This window comes from Felis catus, chromosome C1 (genome assembly GCF_018350175.1).
Source record: "Felis catus isolate Fca126 chromosome C1, F.catus_Fca126_mat1.0, whole genome shotgun sequence".
NCBI lineage: Eukaryota > Metazoa > Chordata > Mammalia > Carnivora > Felidae > Felis > Felis catus.
In genome coordinates, this window is record NC_058375.1 from 103,981,418 (window position 1) to 104,006,495 (window position 25,078).

General features: G+C 46.4%; 1 protein-coding gene across 3 annotated transcripts; it reads left to right on the top strand.

The window, feature by feature from the left end:
• Positions 1 to 6,381: 6,381 nt before the first annotated feature.
• Positions 6,382 to 24,424, top strand: CD160 (CD160 molecule). 3 transcript variants are annotated; one of them, XM_003990577.6, is made up of 5 exons: positions 6,382 to 6,664; positions 16,140 to 16,284; positions 16,963 to 17,289; positions 21,740 to 21,874; positions 23,751 to 24,424. In XM_003990577.6, the coding sequence occupies exons 1-5, from the start codon at positions 6,617 to 6,619 to the stop codon at positions 23,756 to 23,758; spliced, it is 663 nt and encodes a 220-aa protein (XP_003990626.3). In that variant the 5' UTR covers positions 6,382 to 6,616; the 3' UTR covers positions 23,759 to 24,424. The 3 variants fall into 3 exon arrangements, with proteins under 3 accessions (XP_003990626.3, XP_019693301.2, XP_019693302.1); XM_019837742.3 differs by lacking the exon at positions 6,382 to 6,664 and adding an exon at positions 6,955 to 7,490 and having other exon boundaries at positions 16,015 to 16,284; XM_019837743.3 differs by lacking the exon at positions 6,382 to 6,664 and adding an exon at positions 6,960 to 7,490.
• Positions 24,425 to 25,078: the final 654 nt, after the last annotated feature.

Sequence of the window (25,078 nt, forward strand, 5' to 3'; positions counted from 1 at the left end):
GGTGTCAGCTGCCCTTGGTCCTGCCTGCTCTGTAAAAAATTGGAAGGGATCGGGGCGCCTGGATGGCTCAGTCAGTTGAGCGTCCGACTTCAGCTCAGGTCACGATCTCACGGTTCGTGAGTTCGAGCCCCGCGTCAGGCTCTGGGCTGATGGCTCAGAGCCTGGAGCCTGCTTCCGATTCTGTGTCTCCCTCTCTCTCTGCCCCTCCCCCATTCATGCTCTGTCTCTCTCTGTCTCAAAAATAAATAAACATTAAAAAAAAATTTAAAAAAAAATTGGAAGGAATCAATACCTTGGCATCACCTCTACATCCTGGTCAGAATCTTTTTTTTTTTTTTTAATGTATTTATTTTTGAGAGACCGAGTGAGTGCGTGAGTGAGGGAGGGACAGGGAGAGAGGGAGACACAGAATCCAAAGCAGGCTCCAGGCTCTGACCTGTCAGCACAGAGCCCGACGTGGGAAAACTCCACACCCATTAAACCACAACTGCCCATTTTCACCTGCCCCCCTGCCCATGACAACCACCATTATTCTCTGTCTTTATGAGTGTGATTACTCTAGGTACCTCAGATAAGTGAAACCATACGGTATGTTTTATTGTGACTGGCTTATTTCACTCAGCGAATGTCCTCAAGTTCATCCACATTGTACAGCACGTGTTGGAATCCCCTTCCTTTTTAAGGCTGAGTGACACTGCACTGCGTGCACACACATTTTATTTATCCACATTTTATTTATCCACTCATCTGGTGATGAATCTGTTACTCCCACCTTTTGACTCTTGTGAGTAATGCTGTTATGAGCATGGGTGTCCGAGTATCCGTTCGAATCCCCACTTTCAATTCTTTGGGATGCATGTACCCAGAAGTGGTATTGCTGGATCATATGGTGGTTTTATGTTTAATTTTCTTCAGGAACCGCCATACCGTTTTTGGCCACAGCTGCACCATTTTACATTCCCACCAACAGCATGCAGGCTTCCAATTTCCCCACATCCTCACCGTCACTTGCTATTTCTCGGGGTTTTTTTGATAATGGTCATCCCAATGGGCACAAGGGGATGTCTCATTTGATTTGCTTTTCTCTAAAGATGAACGCTGTTGAGCATCTTTTCACGTGTTTATTGACCTCTTGCGTATCTCCTTTGGAGAAACATCTGTTCAAGTCTTTTACCCATTTTTTAATCCGCTCATTTGCTTTTGTGTTGTTGAGTTGTACGGCCTCAATTTTTTGACTAGGAAACAAAGACCCAGAGAAGGGAAGTGACCCAGCCAAGGCCACCCCAGGTTCATAGCAGAGCCATGGCTACAACCCAACGCTTTTGTCTCCAAGGCCTAGGCCCTTTTCTACTACACCCATCTGCCTGGCTCAGTGCAAGTTTCCAGCCTCCCTCCCTCACACTTGAGGTCCATCCCCGATAGCCCCAATTTTCACTCCAACTTCAGATCTGCCTACCCCTGTCTTACCTTGTCTTTTTAGTAGCTCATTAACTTGGAGCCTGGAATTTTAAGCTCCAGTGGGTTTCTGTCCCTGTCCTGAGTCCATGTTTATGACAGTCCCCTCCTTTGACTACCCAGGTGACCCTGGCCTCATCCTGCACCCGAAGAGGCAGTCCGCATACCTTTGGAGGAATTTATTAGGCCAGGGTCCAGATGCAGAACTGAGATAAATGTTTTACAGCAGCGCAAGGCCACTCGGCTCTGCCATGTCTCACACATTGGGCCCCACGTGATTGCTGATCTGAACTTTTGTGTTTTTTCTCAGCAACCGGGGGGCAGGTCAGGGGAGGCCCGAGAACCCCTGGAGAGCTGCGAATTATTAACCTTTGCAAATGATACTTTAGCAGTCATTTTCTCCCTCTTCCCTTTCCCAGCTGAGGGGGCAGAATACACAATACATTTCCCCTAAAAGGAAAACGGACATGCAGAGCAAGAACAGGGCCATGCCCTGGGTTCCTGCCTGAACAGAAGTCCCGGCACTCTCAGAGTATGGATTGGGGTCTTCACTTGCCTCTTTCTGAGAAACACAGAAACAGAAGATCAGTGGTCCTTGGGAAGTCTGGACCCCATCTTCGATCTGCCTACCCGTCTTACCTTGTCTTTTTAGTAGCTTCTCAGGGCCCCGAGGGACATGCTTTGGAGCAGGAGAACAGCAAGGAAAGTGCCGGGCTTGTCAAGGCCACAGCCTCGGCCTGACTGTACCCCTCACAGAGACACTGGGGACCAGCCTATGCGGGGGGGGGGGGGGGGGGGGGGGGGAAGGGCAGTGAGAGAGAATCAGGACCAGTAACAGCCTTGTGGGCTCAAGTCTGTGGCACGACTTCAAAGACACCCCTGCCTCAAAGTATGGCCTCCTCTGGGACGGTTCTAGTGTCTCCTGACATCCCAGCTTGGAGGGCAAACTCATCTGTGTGCCTCCTCCTGTTTCCCATTGTTTAGAATTCTAACGTGCCAGGAAAAAAAAAAGATAAAAGCAATGCTTGCCTTCATTATCCACTGAAGAATGTACGCTTTCTTCTCAGAAGCCCAAGTCAGGACAAGGACAAAGACAAGGATCTGCCTGAAGGTGGAGAGCAGCCTCTGTGCCCAGCCAGCCAGACGAGTGCCTGCGAAGAATCCTCTGCTAAACACTATCTTTTCCTTTCCCCTAGATCAGACTGGAAATACCCTGGAGGACAAAATGGTAGTCCCTGATTCAAAGCACTAGGCATCAGGAAGGCCTGGGGTCCCTGGTGGCTGTGGGGAGGCCGAGAAAGCACAGATGTCACACCGTATCTGAGATCCATCCCTGAGAGCCCCAAATTTTCACCCCAACTTCAGATCTGCCTTCAGAGGCTGGTTTCCTCAACTCCTTTGGTGGAAGACAGAGCTTGGCAGGAGCCTCAGGGAGGCTGGATTCACTGGATTCACACGGCCTTTACTGGATTCACACAGGTGCTCCCAGGAGGCGAGACACCGAGGACGATGGGGGATCCGCAGCTACAGGCCCACGTGCTACGTGACTTTGGGGTCCAGGGGGCAGTGTGGCCCTGAGCTGCCAGGAGGAGCCTTTTTCCTATTTGTTCACACGGCACGGTGTGGCTCCACAGTGGCAGTGAGAGAGGGCACACCAGCCCAGAGAACAGACAAACCTGTGACTGTAGCCATTTCCAGCATGAGGCCAGTAATGTCCCGGAGAAGGTCAGGACCCCCCACCCCCACCCCCCACACCGTGCAGATCTGTGGTGGGGCAGGTGAGCCAGCAGTCCTGCAGGCCCGGGGCCCCTGTCAGCACAAGGCCTGGCTGCAAAGGCCCCTGGTGTCCCTGTGACCAGGGAGAGACAAGACAGACTGGCCAGCACGCCACAGTGACCGCAGTGGATTTTCTCTGCCTTCTCTTTAAAAAGACAGAACTTGAGGTCGATATTGCTGGAGAACCACTCACTACAGACTGGAAATTAAAACTGCAACTGAGAGACGCATTCTTCCCAAGGCTTGTTCTGTCGCCTTGATACCAAACCCCCGAGGCTGCCACCTCGTCTCCATATGAAACGGTCCTGACGTTCTGCTCATAGATCGCCAGGAACTCTGGGCAACAGGCCGGTGGGGACAGCCGCTGGAGGTGGGGGCCAAAATGCCTACACAGCTTTGCTTTTGGTGCCCTCCTGCTCTGAGGTTTGGTTTCCTTCCAGACAACTGTTGGCTGTACCTGAAGGGTCAATTCACCCTTCCCCAGGGGAGACACTGGGTCGCCCACCAAGCCCCTGGAGCCAAGAGGGGCCGAGGCCCAGACACAGAAGGGCAGCAGATCTGCAGCTTCTGACGTACTTCCTCACGGTCGCCTGGGATGCTGGCGGTCCCAGCAGTCACAAAACAGGCGTGCCGAGTACCACGCTATTTGACGTGCATTTTCTCATTGAAACTGCACATCAATCCTATGACAAAAGTGCCGTTATCAGGCCCATTCTGTGGAGGGGGAAATTAAGAAAAGTTGAGTGGGGTGCCTGGGTGGCTCAGTCGGTTAAGCATCTGACTCTTGATTTTGGCTCAGGTCGTGATCTCATGGGTTGTGAGTTGGAGCCCCGCCTCAGGCTCTGCCCTGACAGCATGGAGTCTGCTTGGATTCTCTCTCCCTTTCTCTCTGTGCCCTCCTTGCCTCTCTCTGTCTCTCTCTTTCTCTAACCAAATAAATAAACATTTGAAAAAAAAGGAAGAAAAGTTGAGTGACTTTCCCAAGGTCACATAATAAACAGTGGAGTCAGGAGATGGACCTCGAAGTGTGACTCTTGTGCCTGTGACTTAACCACCATCCAGACACATGTTCCATGAGGAGGCCTCCCCGCAGAATTGGGAGCGATGGTTGAAAGTTAAGGGGAGGCAGATCTGAAGGCACGATGAGTGCGAATTTTTATTTTTATTTTTTATTTTATTTTTGAGAGAGAGAGAGAGAGAGAGAGAGAGAGACAGAGTGTGAGTGGGGGAGGGGCAGGCAGAGAAGGAGACACAGAATCCAAAGCAGGCTCCAGGCTCTGAGCTGTCAGCACAGAGCCCGACGCGGGGCTCGAACTCATGAATCGCGAGATCATGACCTGAGCCAAATCGGATGCTCAACCAACTGAGCCACCCAGGCGCCCCGAGAATGAATTTTTATACTGGACGTGTGCAATAAAGAATACCGAGTGGGTGCTCTGGGTGGCAGTGAGCTACACAGCACGAGGGAGACGAAAGTAGACGATGCAAGAGGTATTGCACAGAAGAGTCTGCAAGGAGCGATTCAGCAGCGGCAGGGACTTGTTAGGGGCACATACTCTTGAAGCCCACTGCAAACCCACTGAATCAGAAACTCCGTGGCAGGGCCCGGCCATCTGTATTTTAACTATCACCCAGTGACTTGAATACACACTCAAGTTTGAGAACCCCTGGCATCGAACTTTCTGCACCCTGCCAGGGACCAGGCCAGGCCTCACAATGCTGCAGAAGTGGGATATGATTTAACACCCAACAGGATCTTCTTTTCATGTTGAGCACTTAACTAGTAATACCTGGAAAACATTGTATCAGTTGCTACATTGTGTAATTGGCCTCAGGAACCTTAGATATCCAAAGGCTGACAGGATAAATACTTGGGAGGCTGTGGGCCAGGGGCTGTCCCTGAAGCCACCGGCAGCAGGCAGCCTACACTCCAGCCATTTCTGTCGCCTCCTTGGTTTCCCAACAAGCCCGCTGTGCCCCCTACACCTTGTATGTTCCTATCATTCTCACATCTGAAAAATGCTTCCCCTGCCTTTTGAAATCCTACCTTCTTTAAAAGTTCAATTCAAATGTCACTGTGTCCACTAAAGCGCCTGTCTGGCATGGGGGCCGTTTCCATTTCTTCTTCCCTTCTGTCTCTTCTTCCTGGGTTTTCTCCCACTTCTGGGGCGCTTACAGCACCGGGCACATTCTGCCTCGTCCCACACCACGTAGACCCAACAAAGCGCGCTCTGCTGGAGAACGGGCCGGCCAGGGCTCGGTCATGCCAACCCCACGGTGCCCAGGACACAACAGCTTCAGTGAGCAGAAGCAGCCCTTGAAGGAAATCACGTACGCAAGTGTCTGCACGATGGACAGACGCTCCCCGACTGGTGCGAGAGCAGTCCTCTGCCGTTCAGTTTCACGCCTGAGCTCTTTGCAGAACGTGGAGGGGTTTGCAACTAAGTGCAACTTAGTGGCGGGGTTTGCAACTAAGTGCGAACACACGAGTGTCCGCTGGTGCTCCGTGGGGCCCCAAGCTCGCATATCCACGGCTTTCTCACCTTCAGCTCCTCTTACCCTCAACATCCTCCTCACTGTTGCACAGCCTCCCGGCCGATGAGACAGGCTGAAGGCTGTCATGGCCAGCCTTCTGAGTATCCACAGAGACAAGCATGGACAAATCTCCACTTGAAGGAACAGAGAAGTCACGAACGCGACCACTGCTATGGGGACTGGGTTAGCAAACCCCTGGCCCCATTCAGCAGTTCACGTCCGTGGAGCCAGGCATCCTCTGGGCTGCGGTGGACCACCCTGTGCCCCGGGTGGCGGTGAGAGACCGTAGATGGGAGCAAAGGCCTCCCCCCCCACCCCAACGCCCGACGCTGGTTTCCATCCCCCAGGAACCAGCACATTGTGTTGTGAAAGCTGAGCAGTGTAGCAGAATCAGGAGACAGAACTGATGGCTGTCCACCTGACAACGCGATGACTTTGGTGGGGCCTTCTCAAAGGACCTCAGACCCCAGAGCACTCTACTGGGGACCACAGAGGGCCCCAGATCAGGAACTCCCTGGCCGCACACGGGTGAGAGTGACTCTAGATCAGTCATGAAAAATTTCCCCAACCCCACTTCTGATGACACCTCTTGGGCTCCTGGGGAGCCTGCCATTGGTTAGCAATCATGCTGGCTGTTTGTTGCAGAACCACGGGGCTTCCTGCTGCTCTGGGTGCCCCCTGGCACAGAGCCTGGCCCAGTCTTGCAGAAGTTAGGACCTTGCAGAAGTTAGCTTCTCACTCTCACTCAGATCGCTGCTCTTCCCACCAAAGTGCACAACACTAGAGTTTAGGAGTAATCCCAGCAATCCCCCCAGCCACCAGTGACCAAGAAGGAACAGAACAGAGCAGAATGGAAATGGCTCGAGGCGTCATAGGTCAGCCACCCACCTGCTCACCGGTACGTACAGGACTGTTTGGGCTGCCCCGCTCCCTGTCTCCGGTGCCCGCCCCAGCCTCCCTCATAGCCCCACCCTCCTTCTCCCCCTTCAACCTGGAGCTGCTCTCTACTCTGCCCAGTTCTTTTTTTTTTTTGAGAGAGAGAGAGAGATTGAGAGAGTGTGTGAGAGGGGAAGGGGGCAGAGGCAAAGGGGAGAGACAGAGTCCCAAGCAGGCTCCATGCTCAGTGCGGAGCCCGACGCAGGGTCCGACCCCACAACCCTGGGACCATGACCTGAACCAAAATCGAGAGTCAGACGCTCAACCGACTGAGCCATCTAGGTGCCCCTACTCTGTTCTGTCTTTAAGTCTCTCGGGAAGACTTGCTATTCTTCTTTATACGTGACAGCACGTGGCTGTCCTTACATCTCCTAGTCATTCTATTACCCGTCTTGTCTTTATTCTGAATCACCGAGTGAAAAGCCTTTGTCCCCGAATGTGAAGAAAGCAATTTCCAAGAGCACTTTTTCTCAGCCCTCTCAGCAGGCAGTTAGAGTCTGTCCCTAACACACAAAGAAAGGAAGAGGAAAAGGAGAGAGGAGCAGAGGATGGGGTGGTAGAGAAAAAAAAGGCACAGTGGGGGTGGAGGAGAGAGAAGTAGGCCGACCCCTGCCTGCTACAAAAACCCATGCTGTGGTTTTCAAAGACCATATATACCAGCCGTGAAGGTGTGAGCAGTGACGGAAGTGGGAGACGCCCGAGGAGCAAGTCAGGGGCTGAGGCTCCATCAAAGTGCCGTCACCAGAGCCCCCAGCCTACGAGCAAGAAAGAAGGACGTCAGTCCGGAGGTAATAAGGCCCGCTGGGGACCCGGGGTCCAGGAGCAGGGATGGGACAGTTGACAGAACTGCTCACGTAAGGACAGGCTCCCGGTGGGGTCCCTGAGAAACCCTGATTTTTGAAATGTCCTTTACCCTCGGGAGCCTGGGAAACAGAAGTGTTACTCGGTGCCAGCTGGGCCACCATGCTCGCCCTTCCCCTGCAGGCTTTCAGGGGTACGGGCCCCATTCTGGCACCTCAAGTGAGAAAGAACCGTACTGTGTGTTCATGGCAGGGAAATCTGGGCGAGCTCCTTGAAGCAACTGTCCGCGAGGGAGCCTCTCCTGTGGTCCTGGAGCCTCTAGGCCACTGTCTTTTGTTCAGTGCTCACAGGTGATGAGTGACAAAGGGTCGTTCTCACCAAGAAAAAGGAGGTGGTTACTAGAGGAAGTTACCAAGTTTGGGATCAACTCTCCTCCGAATCCCTCAAAGCCTGGCCTAGGACAAGCCTCTGGGCTCCTTGGTCCTGTAAGGCACCCCGGAAGGAACTTCACACTGCAGATGTTTGCTCTGGGGGTAACACCAACAGGAGGGGGCTTCAGGCCAACTGGCATGTTTTGGAGAGTCAGCTTGGGAATTTCAGGGTGAAAATAATGGTTTAGAAACAGTTTCCCTTCGGGCTCCTGGGTGGCTCAGTCGGTGAGCATCAAACTCTTGATTTCTGCTCAGGTCATGATCCCAGGGCCGTGGGCTCAAGCTGAGTCTGGGTCCATGCTGAGTATGGAGCCTGCTGAAGATTCTCTTTCTTTCTTTCTCTCTCTCTCTCTCTCTCTATCTCTTTCTCTCTCTCTCTCTCCTTCTGACCCTCTCCCCTGCTTGAGCTCTCTCTCTCTCTCTCAAATTAAATAAATAAATATTTTTCCTCCAAGTTCCAGAGTTATGCACTTTAGTGGAAGACATTTCACTTCGAAATCAGGAGAGCTGATTGCCTCAGTTTCCCTAACGGCAAAATGAGGAGCCTGTTCTACAGGAATTCTTAACTGGGGGGTCCATTCATGGGATTCCTGAATCTGGGAGAAACATTATTTATTTCCACCAGTCTCTAGCTGAAAGTTAGCCTTTGCTTCGATCATGAATGTCGGCAACGACCCTCGACAGAATTTGCCATCAACAGAAATCAGAAATATTTTCACATCTCATTACAATCGTCATGGATTTCTCAAAATGTTGCCTACGCTCATCACTACTATGAAGTTATGATGGTTACTGATGGTTACTGGCTGGGTGTGCCCAGGAGGTTAAGAGCCACAAGCCTGAGAAAGCAGGCAACTGCTCCAGGGCTTCCTAATATGCTAACCTCAGTGTATTTACTAATCTGTTTCTAGTTTAAGGAAGTCGGGGTAGAGGCGGATGAAATCCCATCTCTGGGTCTGGGGGCATCATTCTCAGCTTCGCGGGAGAGTTGCAAACAAGTATTTGTGAGGCTGATTGCTAACCTTCCAGCCCCCCTGAGAGGTCAGATCTGGGCTTTAGCAGCAAAGAGAAGAGCCTCTTCCTTACCGTCGTGTCCCCACCAGCGACAGTCCCCACGCCCCAGAAAACCTCGGGCACAGATTCATGTATCACTTAATTATCGCAACATTTCGCAGAAAGGAGTTTTAAACACAAGAGGAATGAGCGGCTGGGCAAGGTTAGTAACGCGCCGGAGGCCACAGGAAGCTTGGATTGGAATCTGGGACTTCACGTGCCCCCACCTTTACAAGGTCGGGGGCCAGGAGGGTGCTTACCTCCGGAGGCGCATCCTCCGCATCCACAGGCCCTGGGCAGCCAGCATAGTTCAGGGGGCCCAGGGAAGGCTGAAAGTTGAGGATGCCATCCTCACCTGTCACCCTTGCCGATTCCGGGGCTTGCCCAGAGAGTCCCATTTCCCTGTCCACCATCTCTTCCCGCTGTGGAGGGCCAGTTGCTGTTCTAGCACAGGCTGTGCCCCCAGGACCCACCGAAAGCGACCTTGCACCCCCTACACCTCTCCCAGTAGTTCAGGGTTTCCGCGGGTGGCAGCACGCCCTGCCTCGCGCCCTGGCGGCTCACGGGCCTTCCCTGTTCCATCTGGAAAGCAGCGCCCTCTAGCGGTCAGAGTGCAGAAGCGGCTGTGCCTACCCCGCCGGGCCCTGCCCGCGTCACGCCGGGGTGCCCCCCCTCCTCCGGGCACCAAGGTCACCTACACCAAGAGCATCCTTTCCCCCATGGCCCCCACCCGTCCCGGCCCTCTTGAACCGCCCACGATAGACTTACACTCTCTGCTCCAGCTCGGCCCTAGGCACCGCGAGGCCCAGCCACAGGGAAAAGCCTGGAGCCTGCCAGCCGGCCCGCCAGTCTGCAGCTCTCTTCTTGGAAGCAGTCCCTACCCTGCCCCCTCCCATCCCACTGCATCAGTCCCTCAGGAAACACGCCTAGAGAAGGAACATGACCTTCTCAACATCTCACAGCTAATGCAGAGCCCGGATTGGAGGCCAAATCTCCCCAGCCCTCACCACCGGCTCCCCAAAGTCAGCAACCATCTGTCAAGGCCTAACTGCACTCCCTTCTTGCAGCCTTTCCAGACCCCTCGTTCAGAATTTCTCTTTTCCTATTCCTTGATATACTTTATGACCTTATTATTGTCATCAAAGCCCTCCTTGGATTGCAGCTGTTCCTGAATGGCTAGATAGCTGTGAGAAGAGGGACAAAGGACATAAGACTCACATACCTTGGGAATTAAAATCCTAGCTCCTTTACTTAGAAGCGGTGATTTTAAGCTACTCACAGTGCCTCTCTAAGCTTCCATATGCTTAGTAAAAGTGACAGATTTTTAAATAACCATAATAGCTGTGTTTTAGAAGAACTGAACACAATTGTGTATGTGGATGTTGCATGGGACACTGAAAATTGCCCCCAATATGAGGAAGCATAAAAATAATCATAGCTAACATTTACTGAGCCCTTACTCTATGCCAGCCACTATACTGGCATTATACCAGGTAACTAGTTTACATGGTTGCCTCCTTTAACCCCAACAACAGCCCTGGGAAGAGAATATTAGCACCATTTTATAGCTCAGTAAGCTGTTTTTCAGAGAGGTTAAGAAACTTGCCTAACATCACACAGCTAGCTAGTAAGTGTCAAAGCCAGATTATAGACCTGTCCTTCTGACTAAAGGCTGCATAGAACCACTAGGACAGTCTGCCTCGGTTTTAATGATCTCTCTGTGCTCTATGGTGCCTGACACATCAGAGGTGTTCAGTGTTTGTCAAATATGCCCATTTATTTATTAAGGGCTGAGCACAGTTCCTGTCCCAGGAGCCTAAGAAACTTGCCTGTCACACAACTAGTAAGTTTTGGATCCGGTCTTAGACACAAGCAGTCTGGCCCCAGAGCCCATGCATTTTTTTTTTTTTTAATGTTTATTTATTTTTGAGAGAGAAAGAGATAGCGCGTGAGTGGGGTGGGGGTGCAGAGAGAGACACACACAGAATCCAAAACAGGCTCCAGGCTTTGAGCTGTTAGCACAGAGCCTGATGCAGGGCTTGAACCCACAAACTGTGAGATCATGACCTGAGCCAAAGTCGGACGCCTAACTGACTGAGCCACCTAGATGCCTCCAGAGTCTATGCTTTTAACTACAAACCTAGGCTAAATGAGTAATTGCAATCCTTCTTTATCTTCCTTTTCAAATCAGATGTTACTTTGTAGCTAGACACAAAAGCATGTCACTAAATGTTTCAATGTTTTGCTTCAAGAGTCAGCCAGACATTCTGATGAAGACATGGAACAGCATGAAAGTATAACAACACAGGACAGGGAACAAGAGGTCAGGGCTAGGGCAGCAGCACTGGGGGCCAGACCACTGGGATTTTATTAGGATCGTGGCACATTAATAGAGAAGTATAGAGAAAATCAACAATTGTCTTTATTTAGATTTTCTTTTGCTAACAGCACTTCACAGTTTTTATCCTATAGATCCTAATACAATCTTGCTACATTTTAAATTCCTGGGAATTTTATGGGATTTTTGTTGTTGCTGCTATGAGTGGCATTTCTACTTCTATCATATTTTCTGACTAGCAGTTGTATCCAGGAAATATTTATAATTTTATGTATTTATTTTGTGAGTATCTGATTAAATTTTATTTATGTTATATGTTTATCTTATTATTTTATGTAAATTATAAATACATAATACTCTATACTATGGATATGCCATAATTTATTCAACCATTCTCTGACCGATCGGTGTTTACCTTTTCTCTAGTTTTTTGGCATTGTAAATACTGTTGCAGCAAATATCCTTAAATATATATTCCATCACACTCATGTTTTTATTTCTATAAGCAGAGCCAAAAGTACAGGGTATATTTTCACCCAGGGTGAACTATTGTACGTATTTCCTAAGACTCTCAGTAGAATCAGATTTATTTTTTTTAATGGTTATCTATTTTTGAGAGAGAGAGAGAGAGAGAGAGAGAGCGTGTGCGTGCACATGAGTGGGGGAGGGGCAGAGAGAGAAGGGGGACAGAGGATCCAAAGTGGGCTCTGTGCTGACAGCAGAAAGCCCAATGCAGGGCTCAAACTCACGAACCACAAGCTCACGACCTGAGCCAGAGTCGGAAGTTCAACGGACTGAGCCACCCAGGCACCCTGAATTGGATTTATTGATCATTTTCATTTGTGCTCATCTGTTGGGTGGTAATTCTGAAATTCTGGACTCTGAACTTTTTTTTTTTTTAATTTTTTTTAATGTTTATTTTTGACACAGAGAGAGACAGAGCATGAGTGGGGGAGGGGCAGAGAGAGAGGGAGACACAGAATTCGAAGCAGGCTCCAGGCTCTGAGCTGTCACCACAGAGCCCGATGCAGGGCTTAAACCCACAGACCGTGAGATCATGACCCAAGCTGAAGTCGGATGCTCAGCCGACTGAGCCACCCAGGTGCCCCTGGACTCTGAACTTTTAAAACTTTGCACTTCCCTATTAAGACTGAACAACTTTTCATTACATTTCCTATTTTGTGAACTGCCTATTCAGATATTCCCTGAATATCTGTTGTTTCTAATATTCTTTCATTGTTTCTAATATTCTTAATTCTCTTGGGTTTTCCAAATGCAAGTCACATCAGGGGCGCCTGGGTGGCTCAGTCAGTCGAGTGTCTGACTTTGGCTCAAGTCATGATCTCCCAGTTTGTGGGTTTGAGTCCTGCATCGGGTTCTGTGCTGACATCTCGGAGCCTGGAGCCTGCTTCAGATTCTGTGTATCTCTCTCTGCTCCTCCCCTGCTCATTCTCTCTCTCTCTCTCTCTCTCTCTCTCAAAAATAAACATTAAAAAAAAAAGTTACATCAAGTGGAAATATTTTGCCTCAAGATTTCCAGTATTTATACCCTTAACTTTATTCTCTTGTCTAAATGCAATGACTAATGTTCCCAGAAAAATAGAAAATAATAAAGGTAATAGGAAGCACCTTTGCCTTTCTCCTAATCTTAATAGAAATGATCTTATATTTTACCATTAAATATGATTCTAGAATTTTATTTGAGATATATATTTCTCCATTATGTTGAATAATACTCAACTGTCACCATTTTCCTTAGAGTTTTCATGGGAATGAATATGAGATTTTATCAGAATATTGACTTTCTTCTTTGATTTATTAACATAGTAACTGATATTAATAGATTTCCTAATATTGAATCATCCAAGAATTTCTAAGATAAATTCCACTCCATTTGTCATGGTGTGTTACATTTTTAATATCCTGCTTGATTGATTTGTTAACGTTTTATTTAGGATTTTACATGAATGTTCACATAAGTCAGATTGGTCTGCAGTCTTCTTTAGGCTTTAAAGTTTTGGTGTTAGTAACAAGAAATGAGATTTCCTTCTTTTTCTATGCTATCAGTTTGAACAACATCAAAATATCTCAAAGAATTTATTTATAAACTATCCAACGTAGTGCTTTCTGGAAAGATAGTACCTAATAATTTTCTGTTTCTTCCATGGTCATTGGGCCCTTTAGGTTTCCTCTATTTTTTGAGTCAATCTGGCCATTTGTATTTTCATAGAAAATTATTTATTTCAACCAGATTTTCTAACTCTTCAGCTTAAGGTAATACAAAAATATCCCTTTTCATTTTTAGCTCCAATTACATTTATGATTTTTTTCTTCTTTCTTATTCCTAATTTTCACTTTCCTCCATTTTCCCTTTATTCCATTAGTTTATTTTCATTTTATTTTATTGTGGTTTCCCCTTATTGGGCTATAAGCTGGAATTTAAAGGATGGTTAAGAGTTTATCAGGCAGAGGGGCAGCTGGGTGACTCAGTCAGTTGAGCATCTGACTTTTGGTTTTGGCTCAGGTCATGAGCTCATGGTTTGTGAGATCAGGCTCTGCACTGACAGTGTGGAGCCTGCTTGGGATTCTCTCTCTTCCTCTCTGTCTCTCAAAATAAATAAATAAACTTTTTTTTTTAATTAAAAAAAAAAAAAAAGAGGGGCATCTGGGTGGCTCAGTCATTTGGGCATCCAACTTCAGCTCAGGTCACGATCTCATGGTTCATGAGTTTGAGCTGACCAGAGCCTGGAGCCTGCTTCAGATTCTGTGTCTCCCTCTCTGCCCCTCCCCACTTGTACTCTTCTCTCAAAAATGAATAAATATTAAAAAAAAAATGAAATGAAAAAAGAGTTTCTCAGGCAGAGACAGAAAGGAAGGCATCTCCAAAAGAGTAGACAAAATGGGCAGAAATCTGCAGGTTTGAAATAGCTTAGGGTATTCAGTGAATTGTATCTTGGGTCGGCTAGGATGGTGATTCAGGGGTGGGAGGAGGAAGCACCAGACTAGGAAGGAATCCCACCAGGGAGTGTCATTCTACCTCTACCTCATCTTTGCAGCATGTCCTCAGGACCCAAATGCCTGATGGGAACACCTCATTGGCCCAACCCCAGCTTTCGGAGGGTAGGAAGAAAGTGTATCTGGTCCTTTGGGCTCCTGAAGAGAGCATCAGAGCTCTACTTTCTATGAGGACTCACAGGGAGGTACTGAGAGGAGAAAAGAGAGGGAGGCTGGTTCCACCAGAAGATACTACTGGGTAGCCAGAAGAATGATAAATATCAACTGTGTGGAGTCACTGAGATCTTTTAACTGGGGAGAATGCCACATTCAGATCTGTGTTGCTGAAGCTTGTTTTTCAATATTTTGAAGTAGACAGCCACCTCATTATACAGGTGAGGGAACGGGCCAGGTGAGGACCTGAGACAAGCCCGAGAGCACAGAATCATCAAGAGTTGGGATCAGAGCGCCACCAATTTTTCTAGGTTTAGGAAAATTTAAGAAACACTCTGAAGGAAAGAAATGCAAAGTATCTTTACCTGAAAAGAGGAGGTAATGGTATCTGTGAAGATTAAAATGATTCAATGCATAGGGGGCACCTGGGTGGCTCAGTTAAGCGTCCTACTTCGGCTCAGGTCATGATGTCGCGGACCCCTACAGTTACAGTGGCTTGTTCCTTGTCCTCAATTTCATTTCTGAAATTTTTCGCAATATACTGTTTTGGTTCAGTTTGGGGTTTTTTGACATGAGGATACTTTTTCTTAGCTAGGATGAGAGGATATAAACGGTAAAACAATAAAAATATTGGAAGAAAACTGTAAGTCCAACCTGAGGGAAACTTCTTAATACAGGAAACAGAGGACTTAAAAGATAGATGCACTGTATTTAACTACACACAAACATGAATTTTCCTGATGGAAAGAAACATCATATCAGAAGATAAACAATGAATTGGGAGAAAATATTTGTTAAAACAAAAAAGTCAGGTTACTATCTCTAACAGAGAAAAAACTGATTTTTTAAAAAGGTGATTTTGAAAAACATGCAAAAAAAAATGAACAGGCAATTCATAGAAGAGGAAATACTATTGACCAATAAATGTATGAAGAGATCCTCCCCCTCACTAGATATGGAAATGCAAAATAAAACAACAGTGAGATCTAACTTTTTAGATCTCAAATTGATCCAATTCATCAAATTGGAAAAAATATGACAGTATCCAGTGCTGACAAGCACATTCTTGAACATCTGAGTTTCAACCATATCTTTGGAGAGCAATCTGATAATATATAGCAGAAAAAAAATTTAAAAAAAAATTTTTTAATGTTTATTTTTTACAGAGAGAGAGAAAGAGACAGAGCATGAGCAGGGGAGGGGCAGAGAGAGAGACACACACAGAATCCAAAGCAGGCTCCAGGCTCTGAGCTGTCAGCACAGAGCCTGACACAGGGCTCGAACTCACAGACCGTGAGATCATGACCTGAGCTGAAGTCGGACGCTCAACCGACTCAGCCACCCAGGCGTCCAGCAGAAAAAATTCTAACGTTCATATTCGTTGACCCAGTAATCCAACTTAATTTAGAAAAAAGTATTCTGACAATAGAGCCTTTAGTGTCTCCCTGTATAGGTGTCTTACCTCTTTTGTCCTCTCTCCTCTCCAGCATACCTCACTTGATAAACTATCTCATTTCCCAGCCAGCTGGACCCTCATGCCCAAGTCTTCCTCCACCTGACTTATGCCAACTTAAGCTAGTGCCTGGAACAGGGAGATGGTCTTGGAGCCCGGAAGGCCTTGTCTAGGAATCCCCATGTGCTTTCAGGAAATCGAGGCCAAGGACTTCACTGGAGCCAACGTTTGCTTTGAGTTTCTGCAGCTGCTGACAACGTGCCGGACCCTGATGGCACCTGGCAGAGGCTGCTTGGTCCTGGCCATTCTGCTGGCAATGGTGGACATCCGACTTGGTGGTGAGGACAGCCCACCCCCAGATCCCCAGAGCAGAGACAGCCATCAGGGAAAATCCCGTACTCGTGAGAAGGGATGGATCCCAAGATTTTTTTCTCTGGTGGGGAAGAAAAGAACCCACTGCCTCTTGACACTAGTGAAAGGGCAAAAACATAGTTTCATGTTTTTTGTTAAAACGAATACTGTTGCCCACCCCATCAGACCTTCTGCCCCTGTGTGTTGCTATGTGTTGCTGAGAGCCTGGTAATCTGGACCTCAATCGAAGATCTTTCAGCATTTTACACATTTCCAACTTTATGAATCCCAGGTTTGAGACTCAGATACTACAATATGTGTCAAGTATATAACCCATTTAACCCCCATGTACCTCAGTTTATAAAATGGGAACAACACATGTGTCTAGGGCTATACCGAGGATTAGATGTATACAAAAGTACTTTTAGTAAAGGTCCTATGCAAGTTCCATTTGGAGAGTAGAAATAGAAGTCATTTCTGAATTAATGAATAACTGGGATTGCAGGTCTCCCTCAGATAGGGGTATAGGCTGTAGACTACTCGTCTAAGGGGTGGTATTTAATGTCTGTTAGCCTCCATGTCTGCTCAACATTTCTCTGTGAATGAATTAGTCGGCCATGTATACCCGGCCTCCTGGGCCTAATTCCTCCCCCTTCCCCTTCCAGGGTGCTTGCACATCCTCAGCTCATTTTCCCAGGATGGAAAGCAATTAAGCTTGATCTGTACTTTGCGGCATACAAAAGAAGAGGCTGAGGGTGCTATAGTGTTTTTGTGCAAGGACAGGTCTTCGGGCTGTTTCCCTGAGACCAGCCTGCGGCAACTGAGACTTCGACGGGATCCCAGGGAAGATGGCATCAGCGAAAGATCATCTCAGTTGGTGTTCACCATAAACCATGCCACACCATCGGACAGCGGGACCTACCAGTGTTGTGCCACAAGCCAGAGGCCAGATATGCGCCTTCAGGGCCACTTTTTCTCTGTTTTAGTCACAGGTAAGCTCTGATCTCCCAAATGCCACCAGATGAGATAGTAAGCAGGGTCGGCGGCTGGAGCCAGAAGTAGTTACTTCGGGTCCTGGGTAGGAGTCTCCTTGGGGGAAGAGTCCTTCCCATGACTCGGTCATTTCCCACCAGTCCCACCAGCAAATGCCACCTCTCCTCAAAGCATGGATACAAAAGTGGTCTCATTTTGTCTTTAATTTTAAAAATCTTACTGAGGTAAGCCATTCAATTTTGATTGACGCTGAGACTGAGTCACAAGAAGGTAAAGCAAATTGTTCAATTTGTCTCACTGACCAGTGCCAGTAGAAGCAGATAGAGGTCTGGAATTTAGGCTTCTTGGTTCTGATTCAGAGATCTCTCACAAATGTGGTTCTATTTCTAAATATAGGCACTGAGCCTTCAGGCTGTGATAGATATGGATTTTAGATCAAACGGATGGTTGTCTTAAGAGCATTAGTTTTAAGATCTTAGTTTTAAGAAACAGAAACCCACTCAAGCTGCCATAGGTTAAAAGGAAAAAAATAATAAAACAGGAAGCATAGCTGGCATTTATGAGTTTTGTTTCTGGAATCAGACACCAGAAATCCAACAGAACTTAAAAAGAGTTACGATCTCAATGTCTCTGGGGCAGCAAGGCCTCTCATCTCTGCATATTCCCTTCATTTTGTGCATACTCCCCTATTCTGTTACTACTTTGACAAAACCTAAATATGGTTACTCCAGCCTCAGCTTTATATATGACTTCCTCATACACCCCGCAGTGCGTGACTGTGTTTCTATATTCCGAAAGGAGCAAGCCTTCAAAACTGAGAATTATGTTCTTTTTAAAATTTATTTATTTTGAGAGAGAGAAAGAGCAAGCAGGGGAGGGGTAGAAAGAGAGGGAGAGAATCCCAAGAAAGCTCCATGCTGTCAGCACAGAGTCTGAGGCAGGGCTTGAACTCATGAACTGTGAGATCATGATCTGAACCGAAACCAAAAGTCGGACGCTTCACTGACTGAGTCACCCAGGCACCCCGAGAATTATGTTCTAATTGGAATTGTATACCCAACCAAACTACCAATCAAATGTGAGGAAAGAATAAAGACAGACATGCAATGACTGGAAAAGAAAAAAAAAGCCATCAATGTGATCTTAAGAAGCCACCAGAGGTCTGCTTCAAAAAAACAGGAAAGTAAATAGGTAGAGTGGATAAAATGGGATCCAGGAAAGTAAGGACTCTAATAGGGAAAAGAGATAAGGAAACCCTGGAATGGAAAAGGGCCAAAACAGGCAATTAGTCCAAAAGGAACAAGAGAAAGGGGACTCTGGAAGATGTATAGTGGGTAAAAATTGAATTGATAGGTCTTCTTTCTGAAGGCCTGTGATAGATTGGATAAAGGATTTAAGACACAGATATGGAAAATTTTGCCTGGTTAAAAAAAATTAAAGTCATCATTATCTCCAGGGAAAACACTAAATTTTACAAAAGGAAGCCTAATCATGGCACACAACTTGGCTCTGTAATAGGTAACATTTACAGAAACCAGATCATCTAAAAATTAATTTAACTAAAATGTGTAATATAATGATTTGTGAAAGATGCAGAAACGGGGAAGGAGGTAGAGGTTTAAGAGAAACATATCCTCATCTTCTTTAACAGAAAATCAATAACGTCTAAACTTTATCATCAAGAAGTGGCAATATAAGCACACTATTTCAGAATATGGTGAATGAAACAGCTCAGAGTTGACAGTGGTTGTCTCTAGGGAATAAGCATAGGAAGACTAAAGGACACTGTTATTATGCTCTATGAACTTTCAAGTACTATCTTATGTTTTAACTTTAAGAAAAATAGAAATAAATTACTTCCCTCCCAAATAAAAACCCAGACTGGAACCTTTTAACAAATGCTTTCATCATCTCCTATGGTTAGCAGTTAACCCACATTTTCTACTGCAGTCTAGACTAATTTAGAGTTTCTTCCTTGCTTCCTGGTACCTTCCTCTCTGACCCTGCTTCCAGTCAGCCCTCCCATTCCCCCCCTTACCAAACTCCCAATCTCTATCAGCTTCTGTGACTCTGTACTTCCCAGGTTTCCTACCTGTCTGTTCTCTCTTCGTCTGTCACTATTTCCTCCTCCCACCTCTCAAACGTGTGAATTCATTCCCTCAGACTCACTCCTCACCTCTTCGATCTTTGTGCTCTCTCCTAAGGTCTCATACCCTCCTGATTTTAACCTGCACCTCCCTGCAAACCGACCCATGAATCAATTTCTCCAGCTCTAACTTCTTTCCTAAGTTTCAATTTAATGTTTTCACTGACAACTGTCCTGCTTGCCATCTCCTCACACTCAACCTGAGACCCTAGTTCTGCCCATGATTTACAGTTGAAATCTTGGTGCCTTTTTTCTCTTCCCCATCCAGTCAGTTACTAAATACTACTAGTTCTTTCCTACTTTGATTCCTTTCTTCCCAAAGGGGTTTTCCAATTCTTCATCATCTCACACTGAAAATATTCCAAGTCTCCTGACTGACAAGCCCCTTGAAATCCAAGTGTGTCTCGTTCATCTTTATTTCTCCTCCCACATCCTACCTCTGGACCTGGAACCGAGCCGTTACCTAATAGTCCATCAACTCTAAATACCATCTGTCTTCAATCCACATTGCCATCTGATCTCTTTCTAAAATGCTAATTTGTACATGCCACACCACTATTCACAGAGTGTTAAGGGCTTTCCAGTGTCTACGGGACGATGTCTGAATCACTTTTGCCTGGTATTGGACACTCTATACAATTTCATTCTACCATTTATGTGAATCCTGTTCCAGCTGATTTTACTAGTGGAAACTCCTCTGTCGTTCTTCTCATACTTGTCCTGTTGATTGTGCATCCCACAGGCACAGTGCTAAGCTTGCAGAACCGAATCGGAGCAGAAAAGCCCTTCTCCTTATAAGCTAATCTATGTAGTCTATAACCTAGTCACGTTCTCCTAATACACCCTAAGCATTTCTACTTGTGATGGCTGTGAGATAAAATGCCTTTCTCATCCTCTCGGTTTATTTGAGTATTAGTGTCAGCACATATGGATGCTCACCAAATGCAGAGATGAGGTTCCTTTTGGAGGGTGAAACACAGCTGGACAGGTAACATAGTGTCTGTAAACAATGTCTACCATTTACTGAGTGCTTACTGTGTGCCAGGCATTGCGCTGAATGATAGATCAATTCTTTCGATCTTCATGGCCTTTTTGAGGTTGGGCCTAATCTTGTCACGTGAAGAGTCAGGCTCAAAGCTAATCTGGGTAAGTTCATTCAGCTAGTAAATGGTAGATAAAAACCCAGATCTATTCCAAAGCCCAAGATTTTAACTTCTGCTAAACTGCTTGACACACTCCAGAAGATAGTTTTTAAATGAGATTTGGGGGCAATCAAGTCCAAGGTGACTAAGCTATGTTAGCTGTCTAACAAGACTCGGGTGCTTGCGTGGCTCAGTCGGTTAGGCGTCTGACTTTGGCTCAGGTCATGATCTCACGGTTCATGAGCCTGAGCCCCGTGTCGGGCTCTGTGCTGACAGCTAAGGGCCTGGAGCCTGCTTCGGATTCTGTGTCTCCCTCTCTCTCTCTGCCCCTCTTCAGCTTGCACTCTCTCTCTCAAAAATAAACATTAAAACATTTTTTAAGAAAATAAGACAGATTTTAAAAGGTACAATCAAGGGGCGCCTGGGTGGCTCAGTTAAAAAACGTCTGACTCTTGGGGCGCCTGGGTGGCTCAGTCGGCTGAGCATCCGACTTCAGCTCAGGTCATGATATCGCGGTCCATGAGTTCGAGCCCCGCGTTGGGCTCTGGGCTGATGGCTCAGAGCCTAAAGCCTGCTTCCGATTCTGTGTCTCCCTCTCTCTCTGCCCCTCCCCCATTCATGCTCTGTCTCTGTCTCAAAAATAAATAAACGTTAAAAAAAAAAATTAAAAAAAAAAAAACGTCTGACTCTTGATTTTGGCTCAGGTCATGATCTCAATGGTTTGTGAGTTGGAGCCCTGCATCAGGCTGTGCACTGACGGCACAGAGCCTGCTTGGGTTTCTCTCTCCCTCTCTCTGCCCCTCCCCTGCTCATGCTCTCTCTCTCTCTCAAAATAAATAAAATAAACATGAAAAAAAAATAATAAAATTCCTTTAAGGTAGGCCTGTTTGTATCCCCAGTGTGACACAGAGTAGATTCTGTATCAGTTCACTGCTGCTTAATTAAGTAAATCATCATCACTACCCATAAATGTTAAAAAATGTTTATTTGGGGAATAAATTGTGCTGAGAGCTATCCTTGGAGATAAAACAAACAACAAAAAAAAACCAAAACCAAAAACAAAACAAACAAAAAAACCCCAACCGTCCTGAGATGATGCAAAAGGAGGTATTAATGATTTCTGAAACCCTCACCTGATCCACTGATTCTCTTTTGAACCAGAGGCAGGGAACTACACAGTCAAAGGATTGAAGCAAAGAAGACACCTCGAGTTCACTCACAGTCAAGGCACTCCCAGTTCAGGCTTCCTGCAAAAGGTCTGGGTGATGCTGGCCACTAGCCTGCTGGCCCTTCAAGGTATGTTCAGAAGAGCCTGAAGCACCTACAATGAAGGTGCTACACCCTTGACACCTGGAGTATCCTCCAGGAGGTGATGGGTGGAAAGGGAGACTAGAGTGGGAGACTGAAATGCTGCTCAAGCCCTGGCCGTCCACAGGAAACCATCGAACCAACACGAGGGCAAAACTGGTCCAAAGGGACTCAAGACTTCATATCACCCAGAGGAAGATGGATGAAACACATTTTCCACTGGATAGGAGGTCAGACCTGTTAGGAAAGAAAGCTTGTAGGAGAGGCAAATAAATAAACACAGCTGCCTCTCCCCATTGGACCAACAGCAGGCTACAAGTAAAGGCAAGAGGTATTTACCTATTAGGTGAAGAACAAGGCAAGAGACAGACTGGGTCTGGAGGTGGGTTGTAGAAGTGCAGCTCCTTGGCAAAGGGTGATGGGCAGAGTATATAAACACTTGGAACTGAGTCCTCTGCAGATCACAAATTTCCCTATTAGGTAACAGAGACTGGAACTCATGATTTGCCATTACATTTTTGTATAATCAGCACTGATGCAGGATTTTGCCTGTCCTTGGCATTCCTAATTCCATTTTATTTAAGCTTTCCTCAAATCAATAACTACCACAGTTTGTGTGCCACCAGAATGTAAGCTCTATAAATGCAAGGACTTTTGTCTCATTTACCCCAACAAAGACAGTACCAGACACATAGTAAGCTCTTAATAAATTTGTTTTTTTAAAAGAAAACTCGTATGATGGGTTAGGTTTTACATATGGGGATTCTAACCTCATCTCATTCTTCCGGGCAAACATTCCCTGATCAAGAAACAGGCACAAAGAGATTGTTTCTCCGGTTCATGGGAATTAACACAGGACCTTCTCACTCTAAAACCGTGTGCTCTCAGTAATTACCTACTATATGCTAAGCACCTTCTCTCTCTCCTTTACCACACTCCCCATTCTGAGATTGCCTCCTCCCATTTCCAGAAAGAGGACCACCTAGAACTCCCTACTCCAGTCCCTTAACTGCAAAATAGCAAAAGACCGTATCTGTGATCCTTGGCAAGGAGTTGCCAAATGGAAGCCTGTCACAGTTGTCAAGAGGAAACTGGTGAATATCAAGCAGTCTAACCCTTTAGACCAAATTCTTTACTGAATCTAAATTCCCTCAGATGGTAAGGCTACTCTGTCAGTAAAATAAATGTCATTTCTTCATAAATAAAAACTCTGAAAAGGAAATTGCAATCTATGACCGCTTACCACCTTTGACTTCCAAGTTATGCTAGAGCAAAGAATCTCTCTGCTTTCCCCCTTTCCAATCAGGTGTTAAGAATGAACTTTTGATAGTTGGTGCCTTTTATCTTTCTCCCCCCAACTCAAGACCTAGCAGAACTACGGAAGAGGCACTGTTCAGGAGGCATCCTTTTGGACACACATTTTCTCAGGTCCAAAGAGATCACGCAGATCAAGTTACCATCTTACACATGATCGAAACGATGATGAGGGAGTTCCCTGGATCTCTGGGCCTCCCTCCGCTCATGAAACCACCTTCAGTGAGTGTCCCTCTCCTAACACTGTGCCAGCCTTTGGTGCTACACATGGAGAATCCACCTGCAACTTTTTGAGTGGCACTGATTTCTTCTTTGATTGCCCTACTTTCCTGCAAAGAGACCTCAAAGGTTGGCGTCCTCCCCACTTCCACCAAAACCAGCCAGATTTGCTAGAGGACGCAAGTGCAATGTTAGCAATAAGATACAACTCATATAACCCCTTCCTTCTTTCCTTTCCATTCCCTCCTGAGTCACAAGGACCAAATAATGAATTACATCGGGTATCTAAGTTGTGTGGCAGTAATACCAACTTTCTTTTTTCTTCCTACAGCTTTGTAAGCCTGTGCCAGAAACTTAACAAAAAAAAAGTTACAGCAAGATTAGCCTGACTCTGTAGCTTGCTGCCTTTCACATTGCCATGTACAGAGAAGAAGACAGCACAGGGAAAGAGATGCTAAATACGCCAAGAATCTGGGGAATAGAAGGTGGGGCAAATGAGCATATTCCTTGACCTGCTCTCCTCACCACCAGATCAAAGCTTTCTTCCCACCCTGTCACCAGTTAAAAGAACAGCTGTTACAAAAGTGGATGGTGTACAGTTCTCACTCAAATATTGGATAAGTATGTGTGGTTTTGTGCCCAAGAAAAACGTTTTCCTTCCCCCTCCTCCAACACAGTAAACAAGGAAGCCAAACAAAATGAGAACACCAACTTTTTTGGAAGAGATTTTTATTTGACACTAGAAAGAAGAGAGAAGAAACAGGCAAAGATAGGTAGGAGAAGAAAGCCAGAGCCAGTGACTGACTCAGCACGAAACCAAGGAAATGAAGAGACCCTGGCACTGGGCAGAACCCCCCCCCCCCCCCCCCCCACCCAGCGCAGCTGAAGGAAGAAACAGCTGTGTGCCAAGCCGCAACACGGAGCATAAGTGCCCAGCTTCAACCATGTTTTTGTCCATCTCTTTGGTCACATCTCTTTCCTTTTAAATAAATGCCCAAAGCAATATTTGCAGCCTTCTCTTTTCTCCTAAAGTCACAAATCCTCTTGTCTTTCTCTCTGGACAGATGACCTCTTGTCCTAGTTAAGCAAGGAGTGAGAGAAGGAGTTGGGGGGATGGCAGGATATTCCTGACAGGAGAAACTTTGTGAATAAACAGATAGGAACACAGACAATTTAACTGGAGCTAAATGGGAAGCCATCAAAAGCAAACAGACACCTTACCTGTGATCCTTGGCCAGGACCTGCCAAATGTGGGAGCTACGGTTTGTGGGAAGAGGGAGAGAAAAGGCTGAAAAAGATGGGTTAGACCCTTATTAGTGATGGCTTGACCCTCAAACTAAGTAAGGATTTTGGATTTTGTGCCTTATGGAGGTAAAAAGAGTAGGCATGGAGTCAAAACATCTGGATTCAAACTCTGGCTTTGCAATGTACCAGCTCTGGGTCCTTGGGCCAATGAAATTTTGATATGCTATTTGTTTACTTATCTGTAAATGGGATCTTGCCTACGCTATCTTCTGTTTCCACAGGATCGCTCTGAGGTTCAAATGAGATTCTGGATTTTAAACCTAATGCCATTTGAATACGGACTCCAAAGTCTCCAAAGCTTTCTCCATTATATTATGTTCACTTTAATCTTTCTCTACCGGTTTTATGTATGTT